The 13,037-nt window shown below is 32.9% G+C and overlaps 1 protein-coding gene across 1 annotated transcript; it reads left to right on the forward strand.

The window, feature by feature from the left end:
• The first annotated feature begins 1,297 nt into the window (after window positions 1-1,297).
• Window positions 1,298-2,048, forward strand: LOC113775344. Its single transcript, XM_027320176.1, has one exon. It carries the CDS (start codon window positions 1,517-1,519, stop codon window positions 1,718-1,720), a length of 204 nt encoding a protein of 67 aa, XP_027175977.1. The 5' UTR covers window positions 1,298-1,516; the 3' UTR covers window positions 1,721-2,048.
• The last annotated feature ends 10,989 nt before the right edge of the window (window positions 2,049-13,037 follow it).

Below are 13,037 nucleotides of genomic sequence, written 5' to 3' on the forward strand. Positions count from 1 at the left end.
TACATACCCATTTTCCTATTCTATCGCCACCCTTCTTAACTATTTCACTTTTACCATTGCTGCCCCTACCTTACTTCACCACTGCTGTTGCCGTCTGCACTAACCGTCTCCACCTCCGCTTCCATCACTCTAGCCCCACCACCACCCCCTACCCCTATGAATTAGAACCCCTTAGTAGAAAAAATTTACCATGTAGCAGAGAAAAATTAATACTAAACTCACTTCTTATGACGCGCCTTTAGGTATCAAATAAACACACATATTTGTCCCACTCTCTGTCCCATTTTTTATTATATTGCTATTTCTCCTTCATAAACATCATATTTTAATTCTTTTTTGTTTCCTTAAAATCCAATAACTATTAATTGAGTAATACACAAAATTTAACAAACTCAAAAAATCAAAATGCATAAAAAATGAGATTTTTTATGAATTTTCTGCTGTATTTTTTAATTTTCTATTATATATTGCTTTTTTGAAGCTGTTGTATTTATTTTTTACTTAATTAATAGTTATTGGATTTTAAGGAAATAAAAAAGAATTAAAATATGATATTTATATATAAAAAATAACAATATAATAAAAAAATGAGACAAAGATTGGCATAGAGTGTGGGACAGAAGATCATTTGCGATGTAAAAGTGCACACTCAAATTCAGTAAAACCTACTATCATTGCAAAAGACAATTACTAAACTACGTATCAAGTAATCATTACTTGAGAAGGAGTTAAAATGCATCATTACTTGAGAAGGAGTAATCATTACTACGTAACAAGTAATATGTTTTTTCATACTTGCACAGCTCGAGAAGGAGTTAAGATGAAATGCTTATAATAATACTAAACTACGTATCAAATATTAATCATTACAACTTCTAATTTTTATCAATCAAAAAGCCCAAAAAAAAAACTATGTATAATTCATAATTGCCAATAAAAATATATCATCAAAAGGCGAACTAATGCTAATTGACATACTATCTTGAGGGTGGTTCGTGCAATTATCCGGAAACTACAAGAACAAAGTAGTTGTTTGACAAGAAGATTCGTCATCTTTTCTTACTCTTTATTCATTTCCAAAACTTTTCTAGCTTCAACACTGGATTTCCTCACGAAGACCCGTTTTCTCACCTACTAAAAAATTGCCTCTTTGTTACTTTAAAGTGAATCCACCCCCGCTGGTTTTTTATTCGAAATTTCTGAGTTCTCTCCCTCGCAATATTTTAGACAGGTCAAATCTCCTCAAACCCCACCCACCCGACATTAAAACCCAACTGACTAATAAAAACCTTAAACTACCATTCCAAGGTCAAGTCTCCTGATCAACTGAAAAAGTCTCACACGCCTCATCTCCAACATTTTTCTACCCCCATTCTTTCCCTCCCCAAACCCAAAAAACCCTCCACTATAAAAAAATCCGTCGAGATTCACAAATTCATCCATCCAGTTCTTCAGCGCTGCTACTGCAATTTGCATCTTCATCGTCTGTTATTTTTGTTCCAGTGAAACAAAAGAAATGATTGAGCTGTTTTTCGCGGTGGCTTTCTCGGCGATGCCGTTGACACTCTACGTCCCGCCGATCCGAAGCTTAAACTTGTTCGTCGAGTCGTTGGTGAACCTGCTCCGGCAAACCACGGCCTATACTCATCGGGTCTTCCCTCGTCTCCGGACTGCCGTCTCCAGATTGCTCTCTAACTATTCCACCTCTCGCCGGATGTAGATTGTAAAAAAGGTTCAGTTTTTCCTTTTCGAGATTCAACACATCCAAACCGGCCCTTTATTTTCTTTGTTAAGAGTAATTTAATCGCAGGATGAGTGGGATTTTGGATTGAATACCGATACTGGCAAAAGCAGATCAATAATCACCTCCTTTTTTTTTTTTTTTCCTTCTGGAGACTGGAGATTGTATGAGCAGATATAATATCATTTTGTACCTTTTTTTCACTGTGAATTTGAGGTGAAATGTACATGATCGAAGAAAAAGGAAATGCACTTTGTATGATTTCCTTTTTATTATTTTTGGTAAATCCGATGATGGGTTGACTTCATCTCTTTTTTTTTTTTTATTCTTTTTGGAGATTTTCTGCCAATATTGGAGTAAATGACCATTTTGTGGATATAATTTTTTCTTATTTTTTTTTATGTAGATTGATGAGTTAAATCGGCTTCAATCAGTTAGTAACCAAACAGAAAACAGAATAAACAAAGAACTAAAGTTAAAGAATTTTAAGATATTTGATGTTGAATTACCACTATCTGCCATCAGTATTCTTGTGATTGAATTTGAGATGGTATTGATGTTTTGGTTTCTTGTTTACAATGAGAAACCATCAAAAATTGTTTCTATTTGCATCCTAGGGACATCCCATTAGTACTAATTTGAAGCTACAATTTGGCTGTAAATTGTTCCCTTGGATTTTTATCACGTGGCTAGGCATGTCAATGAGTCGGGTCTTATCCAGATCCAACCTAGATCCAATATATTTGGATAGGATTTGAATTTAATTTCTCAAATCCAGACCCTACTTAGACCCAGACCTTGTGAGAGAGTCGTGGGTCTGGATAGGGTCTGATTTTCTAGAATTCATATCCAAATTCAGATTCATACCAGACCTTATCCAGATCCATATTTATTTAATTAAATAATATATATATTAGTAAATTTATAAAATAATATAATATTTTATGGCTATTGGATCGAATACAGTAAGATTTTATGGCATTAGAATCTGTATTTAGTATTGGTGGTTGGGTGATTGATGAGACTCGTGGCAAATTGCTTCTAGATATGGTTGAAACATTAGTGATTACTGATGATTGGATTGAATAAAAAAAAATGAGTAAGTGTTTATAAATTTTTTTATTCTATTATTTATTTGCCATCGATTCTTAGTCAAATGATTTTTATCTCATTGACTATTTTAGTGCTGGACTGCGAGACATCTACCAATATTGAAGTTTAAATAAGAAAAAGAGGTACAGAATTACATTTTTTTAATAAGACTAAATATTTATATATGTTATAGTTGTTTTCTTTTTTTAAAAACTAGTCCTAGTTATCATTGTAATTGATACAAACTTTTTCAAGAAAAGGAGAAAAGGTAAAGGCAAACAAATGAAATATTGGATGTGGATGCAGTTGAATCTTTGAAAATATATAGAAGTAGTCAATAATAATTCTTTCTTTGAATTCACAGTATTGCATTCAACTTGTTGAATGTTAATTTTATTATTTAAAAACAAAAATTGGATGGTATTTATAGTATTTATGAACTCTATATTTAAATACATTTTTACTTTAGTATGTTCAGAAAATATCCATGGATGCCCGTTGGTATGGATTACTTTTTCAGATTCAAAAGGGTATGGATCTGGGTCTGAGTCTAACTAAATTAAATGGGTCTGAATCTGGATCAAAGGGATCCAACCTGGACCCTATCCATTGACATGTCTACACATGGCAATAAAATATTTCAGCCAAAAAAAAGGGGTACAAATAGAGTAGATTTCTCTTTTTGGTTTTGATGAGGGGTGGAGGAGGTAGGAGATTCTTTTTTTTCTTTTTTGGGTGGGAGTGGTGTGCGCAGGGTATTGGGCAGTTGGGGTACTTTCGTGGCAACGTTAGCTACTTCTGCCTAATTCAGTTGCAGAAACATTACGCTATTAGGTTCACCAAATTAACTATCCTAAGAGCAGAGCAGTAGCAGAAAATCCTAATTAGTATTTGGATTATTGTCTTTCGTGACTAATTCTTCCAAATTCTCCAAGGCTTCATTTTTATTGAGGAATTTGATAAAAAATTTAAAATTTATTCAAATCGTTGTAACTGTTTGGATTTCTTGATAGTCATTTGGATTTGTAATACAATGATATTATTAAAATATATTTTAAATGCTAGAATAATTAATAATTTATAAATTTAAATACCTCTTAAATAATATAAATAAGGATTCAATAGAATTTCAAATCTTTTGTCAAATATCTTTGATCCAAACGCAAGAGCCTTATCATATCTCCCCTAATGGTCATAGTTTACGTGTGAACTTGACATGCGTGCATTTACTTTTAGCATGAAAAATGTGATTTGGTTGGACTGGTTGGTGGTCGATATTTGCTACTATTAGTAGTATTTGATTTGCCTTTGGATTTCAATTTTCATGTATAAACATGTAAGATTGGTCCAGAAGCTGATGGTTGCCAGATGTCAATCTTTTAAATCTTCATCGACTGGATAGATGAAGTGATATGTGCCACAGATTCGGTAGGTGAACTTGATAGGCAGAGCTTTGGCCCTGTGGCCAAGTCTCTTTTACAATAAAAAAAAAAATTAAAGTAGATTTTAGGGCATTTTTTTTATTTATTCAAATCTGTATATTTATTATTATTTGTTTAATTTAATTTAATTTATATATTTATTAGCCCTTTTCATAATCTCTTTAACTTCTGCTCATCTGACAAGTGTTTGATGGGTTGTCCACCCACCCGGCATGTCACATTTCTACAAAGGGCCTTACAACTCCGTTTCCTTCAGGTTCTTCCTACTTGTCCTTGAGAGGAAACACGGTCCCCCCCGCCGCGGAGGGGAGGGTTGGTGTCGGGGAGGACCTGACTGATGCATGTCATTTCACGGACTGGTATAATTAAAAAGAGTAACATTAAAAATGTACTTGAAGGAAAGAGATGAAACGTTGATTTTATAAATACCCATTATGCTGTATATAAGTTATATTAGTAAAAAAAATAAAAATAATTAAAAGTTAATACACACATTTCATCACTGAAAAAGTTCACATTTAATAAATTCGGCAATATAAATAAGCAACAAAATTGTACTAATGATGAAAACAGACTAGTCATCCCTTTTAGCATGATGTTTGCTATAATTCCTGTAATTTTGAACAACAAAAATTTCAAATTTTGTCTTCCTTTTTCATCTTTCCTCTATTAGGTATATCAATTGATGTTATTTTATAAATACAAGTCATCGTTCATTATTAAAAAAATTTCAACAATTATTTTCATTAATTAGTGCTCTAATTATTTAATCATTTAGATATTAATAAAGGAGAATGGAGGGAAAAGAATGGCAAAATTCGAAAAGTTTTTCATTCAAAATCACAAAAATCATGTCAAAAGAGTGACTAGTCTATTTTGCTGAATCTTGTGATCATTATTATAGTTTTGTTATTTATTTGTGTTGTCTAATTTATTAAATGTGAACTTTTTAAGTGATGAAATGTGTGTATTAATTATTTTTATTTTTTTATTTACAACTTATATACATGCATAAGGGGTATTTATAAAGTAAAAATTTTATCTCTCTTCTTAAAGTATTTTTTAATATTACTTTTCTAATTGAACTAATTTTGTTATCAAAACCTTAACATCAGGAAAGGTTTGTTTAATTTTGCAAACTTCATGAGAAGCTAGTGAAATTGTCAGAAACTTTAGGAGAGATTTCTGAAATTATCCCTATTCTAAACTCTTTCGCCTAATATTCCGAAAATCTTTTGCGTACATTTGATTAATTCGTCCTATTTTAATTACTAAAAGATGTTGCTATCCTTGCCAATTTTTGCAATTGCCACTATGTAAAGGGGTTGGACTTTGGATTATGTGAATTTTCGTACTATTTGTTTTTGTTTTTATTTGGATGCTGTTACCAGATTGGGGCTAACTGTTTCTCTACATGATTATGATGTATTTTGATATTCCTTTCCCAAAAAAAAAAAAAAAACAGAAGAATGAAAGCTAGAAAAAGACACTAGTACGTGGCGATAATTACCGACAATTGTTGATCGAAGGATTGATTGTAGTAGGATAATTGCCGACAATAATTTCAGAAACATCCTCTAAGATTTCCAACAATTGCACTGATCTCCCTCAAATTTTTAAAAATTCTACAAATCTCCCTAAAACACGTTAGCTTGTAATAAGTCAAGCCCAATTTAAAAATTAAACAATAAAAAACTGGGTTCAAGCGAGAGAAGACCATATGATTCTAGAGATGCCCTTCATATGTTACGTTAGTTAGCTAATCTATTATAAAAGCATAAATTGTTATTTAAATAAAGTACAAACTAAGAGGTGTAAGTACAAATAAGGGTACTATCGAGCCGAGTCGAGCTTGAGTAGCACCATACTCGAGCTCGAATTCGATCAGAATCAGTGCTACTCGAGCTCGAACGAGTAAATAAATTTGGACTCGAGCTCGACTCGATAAAATAAAACTAAACTCGAGCTCAATTAAATATCAAGCCTGATTTACTCGAACTCGAGCTCGAGTTTTGAATTAAATCTATAAATTTTTTCTCAAAATATATAATATAAATATAATATGAATATATAATATAAATATAATATGAAAACTCGATTAAGCTCGTCGAGCACTCGAGTATTTATTTTTGGAGCTCGAACTCTTCTCTTTGAATGTAACGAGTAGAGCTCGAGCTCGATTTGACCGAATTCAAACCAAGCTTTTGATCAAACTGCTCGCAAGCTACTCGCGAGCGGCTTGACTTGATTGCACCCTTAAGTACAAATGCTTGCAAATGTAAAGTATCAATTTCAAGCTTCTACAACTATTTGCAACGGTGGCTCTTTACAACAGTTACTTCCAGGAATACTTATATAACAAAATCAACAAACAATCACAAAGAAATTCTAGAGAGTTTAGATTAAAGAATTGAGGTGGAATCACTAAAAATATAATAAGAAAACTAGTTTAAACCACGAACTGGAATAACAAGGTATGATCTTTTCAAGCCATAGAAAAAGGCTTGAACAAATATTGCATTGTTTTAGTTTTAAATTGTGATTATTTAGAAATTGGCGTCCTTTTCTCACAATAAATTAGAATTTTTTTTAGTTTTAAAGTGTGATTATTTTTATTTATTCGATTGGTTACTGATTTAATTGATTAAGTCCACTTAGTTGCCACATGTCTTATAACCTGTAAGGCTATCATCATTTCACCGGGTTTGATGTAAGCATTGGAACCCAATTTTATGATAAGGGAGGTCTTTGAAATTTTTGAAACCTTGAAAGAGGCCGGTGCAAGTGTCAGAAACCTCAAGGAAGGTTTCTGAAATTATTTCCAAATAATATTCTGTTTGCATCATAAACATGTTTTTCAATTTATATTTTTATATTTCTAATCACCTTTTATCCTGTATGTATACATTATATCACAAAAAATGTTATAATAATTATTTTAAATGATACTCTATCCAAAACATACTCAATAGCAGCCACACTATCCAAACAATACTTAATCCAAACATACTTGAATCGATTTCTTTGTCATCTTTTCAATATCAAAAAGGCACCCGGACAATAGCAGCCACACTATTCTTAGAGTGTGATATTCATCTTCAGCCTTTCTGCTTCAAAGAAAGGTGAATGCTCTTCTAAACGAGACATGCTTCAAGGTCAGTATCATGACTCGGGTTCAAGGAGCCTATTATTAGGAAAGCTCAGTCAACCTTGAGGTACTTGGAAAAAAGAAAGGACAAGTGAAAAAATAGGTGCAAAGCTGGAATGAAGAGCCGTCAGAGTTAAATCGACAAGATGGAATGAGAAAAATATAGATAGATTTTACTTCGGACAAATTCTTGCTGTAACGTCTAACCTAATAAGCATTGCTTGCTTCATTTCACCTCAAGGAAAACAAAGCATAAATATTGCACCATCAATCATTTATCAGAAATAACAAGAAAAGAAAGAATTCTGTATCCCTGAAACAATGACAGATTTTTCCCTTTCAATCTTTGAACGGGAAGCTGCAAAGCTGGATTAATCAATGGGCAGTTGTCCTCCGGAAAAAGGGCTTTCTTGTCAAGTGCCGGGTTGATCATTAGTTGAGTGGTCGTTTTCACATTGGATCAAGCTTTTTCGATCTTTATGGGGAGATTTTGTTTGCTCAGAATGGAACCCAAGCAGGCTTCAAAAGATTTTGATGGACGCGGACGCTGCTGCATGTACTAATCAAGGACTTCCTCTAAAAGTGATTTATCGATTAAGTTTGCAGTAATCGGTTTGTTGGGTATGAATTATTGGATTGAGTTAGGCTTTCGTTTGAAAGTCCTCCTGTTGGTTTGATCCACTAAGGGCAGTCCAGTCTTGTTTCTTCGTTTTGGATGGACGGACCAAAATCTGTCAAGAAACCCTTGAGGTCAGTCTGATGATTAGTTGAACCCATGAAGATGAGCCTAAATTTGGGATCAGTGGTTTCTGTACTAATAATTTCACGGTACAATGTAAATAATGTCGTCACTAAAGTAATAATGCGCAAAAACACACCAAAATTTTTCCCTTGCCAAAAAATTTGTGCTTCAAATTCAATTCCAACCATTTAATTTTAAGGTAGTTTAGGTCCCACCATAAATTGCTGTTTACAATCCATTCTGTGATTGCAAAGGCTTTTGAACCCTTAATTTGTCCCATCCCTCCTGTAATCCTGCTTACATTGGAGTATTTGGATACCAAAATTATTCCAAATAATATGTCGCTTGCATCACAAACACATTTCTCAACCTACCTTTTTATATTCCCAATCATCTTTTTATCTCACATACATCATATCACAAAAAGTGCTACAGTAATTATTCCAAATAATACACTATCCAAATAATAGTAAAGTTCATTCATCACTAGAATTTATTTGGGAGCTGACTCACAACATTGTAAAAATTTTCAAAAAATTAAAAATATTCCCAACACACTTACTTCTCAATTGGTAAGGACACAATAATACTTTTTCTCATAAAACGTGCAATTATTCCGAAAAGCGACTAATAGTTTCTAACGCATAGGCGTAGCTTGACCTGTGACAGTGATACCACCCAAACTTTTTATTATCGAAAACAAAATAAAATAAAATAAAATAAAATGCTTCCTAAAGCAACCGTTGAGATTGTTGGGGTTCTTTGTCAAGTTTCGAAAGTGCTAGACAGCTTTGTACATATGTGGTCTATTATCAGACTTGCATTTTTATATTAGCTTTGGAAGTAAGTTGCTTTTGTACATCCCCTGTGGTTTGTAAATATATATACATCATTGTTGCTAGACAGCTTGTAAACGGCTAACATCTGATTGAGCACAGCAAGTTTGACCTCTTTAGCATCAAAAGTGCAAGCTAAGTGATGTATTTTTAATCCAAGTGACAAAGAACTCTGGTGTTTTTTTTTTTTTGTGGGTGGTGGGGGGGGTGGGGTTGGTGGTAAATAATGGAATTTCATCCGTTCAGAGAAAATTGCGTTAATGGCAGCAAATACATAGTTATCATGCGATAGAACAACAAGGGATACAAATATTAGTGTTTGGATTGCATTTTCATGGAAAAATTATTGTAACGATTTGATGTATGTGAAGAAAAAAGGTAATTGAGAAATGTGATCACGGAAAACGATGTAATTTTCCGACGGAAAATCGCAATCCAAACAAGGCCCTTATTTCCTTCGAACATTAAATAAAAAAATCAATGAAAATATACACCATAAATCTCCAAAATTTCTAATATTGATAAATCTATGCAGTTCCAGTACATAATCCGTGCATGTTGTTTTCCACGGTAAATATTCTAAGTTTCAAGGGACAGTTTAGATTTAACCAAATTGATCTGAGCAAATTCAGAAAACAAAAAATTGTCAATCTTCAATATCGAACTCTGCTTCTCTATATCGAAGATGAAGTGCATTACTGCATACCCTTTAAATTTAACAACAAGTGTAATAGTTTGAATTCTGATTTGCGGTTAGCACTGCATGTTAATGTGTTAGTTATATGATTGCCAACTCAACTAAAGGGGGTTGGTTTGAAGTGTAGTGCTGAGTAAAATGCTGATTAACTTGAGATTCGTATCAAATTAGGCTAAACTTGAACTGAAGATATATGCAAAGTTGTAAATGATGGATGAACAAAATTTTAAGAGCGGGACGTGTCCATAGCTCTGAAAGTTCCAAGGGGCCAATCCGAAAGTCCGCTGAAAAGCATAGCCTTTTGTGATGTTCAGTGGGATGCTGGTACTGATAGCGGAATTTGCAAGTTGTTTGTTTGAGGTCTCTTTTCTTTGATCTGAAAACGTCTTCGCCATTTTTGTTTTCTTGTTGACCACTTGCGACCTCATACAAGAAGACACCTGTCATTGTTGGCAAAATCTGGTCAGCTGGAAACGGCATTAAATTACATAACCACGTTGGAAACACCTGATTTAAGGGTAATGACAGTTCAGATGATTTAGACATCCATAATAATCCATCAAGTGTGAGGCTTGTTGTGATAATGGCGAGCCAGATTCTTAATGTCACTTTACACACCAAAGGAAGAAACCAAAAACCCGCAAACATGAGTTAATTAATGGATTGCAATTTTCCTCCAAAAAAAAAAACTTTTACGTTTTCCGTCTGTGAACGCGTTTTTCAATCACCTATCTATCTCGTGTACAACAAATTGCTATATTACAATTTTCTACAAAAACTCTAAAAAATAGCAATTCAAACGGGCTCTTTGCTAGATAATGGCAAGTTTAAGAATAACCAAAGAAAACGTCATTAAACACAAATTTGTAGATTAGAGAAAGGTTAACATGATGTTTGGAGATCATCTGGACAAGTTGGCCTTGATGTTTCTTGTCTTGGTGCAGGGTAAGACAGTCAAGCACGGGATCAAGGTGGTTATTAATTGCCAATTGAACTCGCAGAAAGATGGTATGCGATTTGTGCTTTGTAGCCGATGCAGAAAATCTGCGAATCAAAATCGCGAGTTCAAACGAGTCAAAGAAGACGACTAAAACTTTCCAAGAAGTGGAGACTCCTTTTAATTTAGCTCCTCTTTTTGGATAATTTCTGTTTTCTATTGATTCTGCAGGACTTGCCTGCGACAACATGGCTAGGATCTATCATGAAGGGCCAGAAAAATAGAGCGTAATTTGTCTTGCTGATAAGGATATTTTTTTTTCCTTTTTTGAGGCCAGAAGAAAAGAGCATAATTTGCTGAGACGCAACTAGACAAGTGGAAAAAAAGAATTATGATTCTCTAGCTTACTTATCCAGATAATGATCGACGTTTAAATGTCGTAATCATAGGGAGATGTTGATGATGGAGTTGTAGAAATAATAATTAAGTTCAGTACTTAATAAATAAATATGTTGCTTCCAATTTTTATTTGCGCTCAAATGAATGAATCACTTCAGATAAACTAAATCTTAAATGTAATCACCAGTGCTCCCGAGAGTTGAGCTGAGCGGTAAGATAAAAGGAATTATAAATAAAAAGTTGTCCACTACAAAAAAAAAAAAAATGTAATCATCAAATAAACATGTAGAAATGAGTCAAAGTGTTTAATTAGAATGTGTTGACCCCGGAATTTTTTAGCTTTATTCTTTCTTCCACATGATTGAAGAGTTCCTCTTGTACACAATTGTTGTTGTGGGAAAGTGTAGATGCAGGTCCCTTGGGTAATTTTTAGGTAAGGACTTATATGGATTGATTGAGAGGTTCTCAAATCAATAAACTTTTGCTGAACATATACTTTTTTTTTTGTCGAAAAAAAAAAAAAGTATATGTTCAGCAAAAGTTTATTGATTTGAGAACCTCTCAATCAATCCATATAAGTCCTTACCTAAAAATTACCCAAGGGAACATATACTTGATTGATGTAAATACCTCAAAATTGTTCTTCAACCCTTAATTTTGTAACACCCAAAAATAAATAATCGAAGAAACAATCACATCCATTCTAATTTTCCGTCAGGGAGAAGTACTCAAGTTGTATTCTTCCTGACGATGATTGGCTAATACTTCTGACCACTGAGTATTTATTTTGGTTTCGATCTGACTTGGGGTTGCGCGAGCGACGTGCATGCAGATGATACGTCAATTTTTCTCTTTTTTCGATAAACAAGGGATGATGATAACTTACAAAAACCAGAAAATCAGGGCTAATCAGCTTGGGAATTCCCCAACTTTTATTTGTTTAATTAATGGATTAAATGCCTTCTATGCGTACTTTTTTATTATTATTATTTCATTCTTTTGTTACTTCTAATTAAATCAGCTTAAAACTTGATTTGGGCGTCCTACCAACTTAAGTTGGAAAATAAGTGTGCATCGTGATACTTGTGAAATATGTAACATTGGAGATAGTTATCTTAAGTGCACTAGAATTGAAAGTTTTGTGAAATAAGTGTGCATCGTGATATTTGTGAAATATGTAACATCGGTAGGTCGGCAGATAGATAGAAAGATAGATAGATATATATATATATATACATATATATATATATGTATGTATAGAAAAACGACATGTTTCACTTTTCATATTTGACAAAAATATTCTTTCATCTCTCATTTTAAAACAAAGCAAATTCATTCTTGACATTTAAAAATTAAAATTATTACATCCTTGAATCTAACTTTCAATATGAATCAAACCATCCAATAACCAATAATAAATTTCGCAGATAAAATTGATAGATCACTCGATCAATCTCATCACATTTACATGACATTTTTTGAACCAAAAGAAACAAAATTAAAAATTATAACATAAACAGGCTGTTCTTTGTTTTGGAATAATAGAGTTTTTTTGAATAAATTTTTTTGTGTATCGTTAGTATACTCTTACAAGTTTAGATGTATACCATACATAAAAATTTGGTGTTTAAATTTAAATTAAAATAATGTGACATGTATTTAGACCCGTCAATGTATACAATGTATGAAAGATTAATCCATTTTTTATGTTATAATTTTAATGTTTCCTTTTTGGGTTCATTAAATTTTACGTGAATATCAAGTTGAATTAACCAAATAATCCATCACCAATTATACCCTCGAAATTTGTAATCAGGATGATGGATAGTTAGATTCAGATTGTTGATTTCAAGGATGTAATAATTTCAATTTATAAATGTCAAGAACGAATTAGCTTTATTTTAAAAGTGAAAGATAGGATATTAGGCCCAAAAGATAAGGGCATGTTAAAGAACTGACTTACAATACTGCACTCTACCCATTAGGCCCCCAAAAGAGAAAAA

Source organism: Coffea eugenioides, chromosome 6, assembly GCF_003713205.1.
Source record: "Coffea eugenioides isolate CCC68of chromosome 6, Ceug_1.0, whole genome shotgun sequence".
Taxonomy (NCBI): Eukaryota; Viridiplantae; Streptophyta; class Magnoliopsida; order Gentianales; family Rubiaceae; genus Coffea; species Coffea eugenioides.

Coding starts and splice junctions, on each gene's coding strand:
- LOC113775344 (XM_027320176.1), top strand. CDS start 1,517: ATGATTGAGCTGTTTTTCGCGGTGGCTTTCTCGGCGATGCCGTTGACA.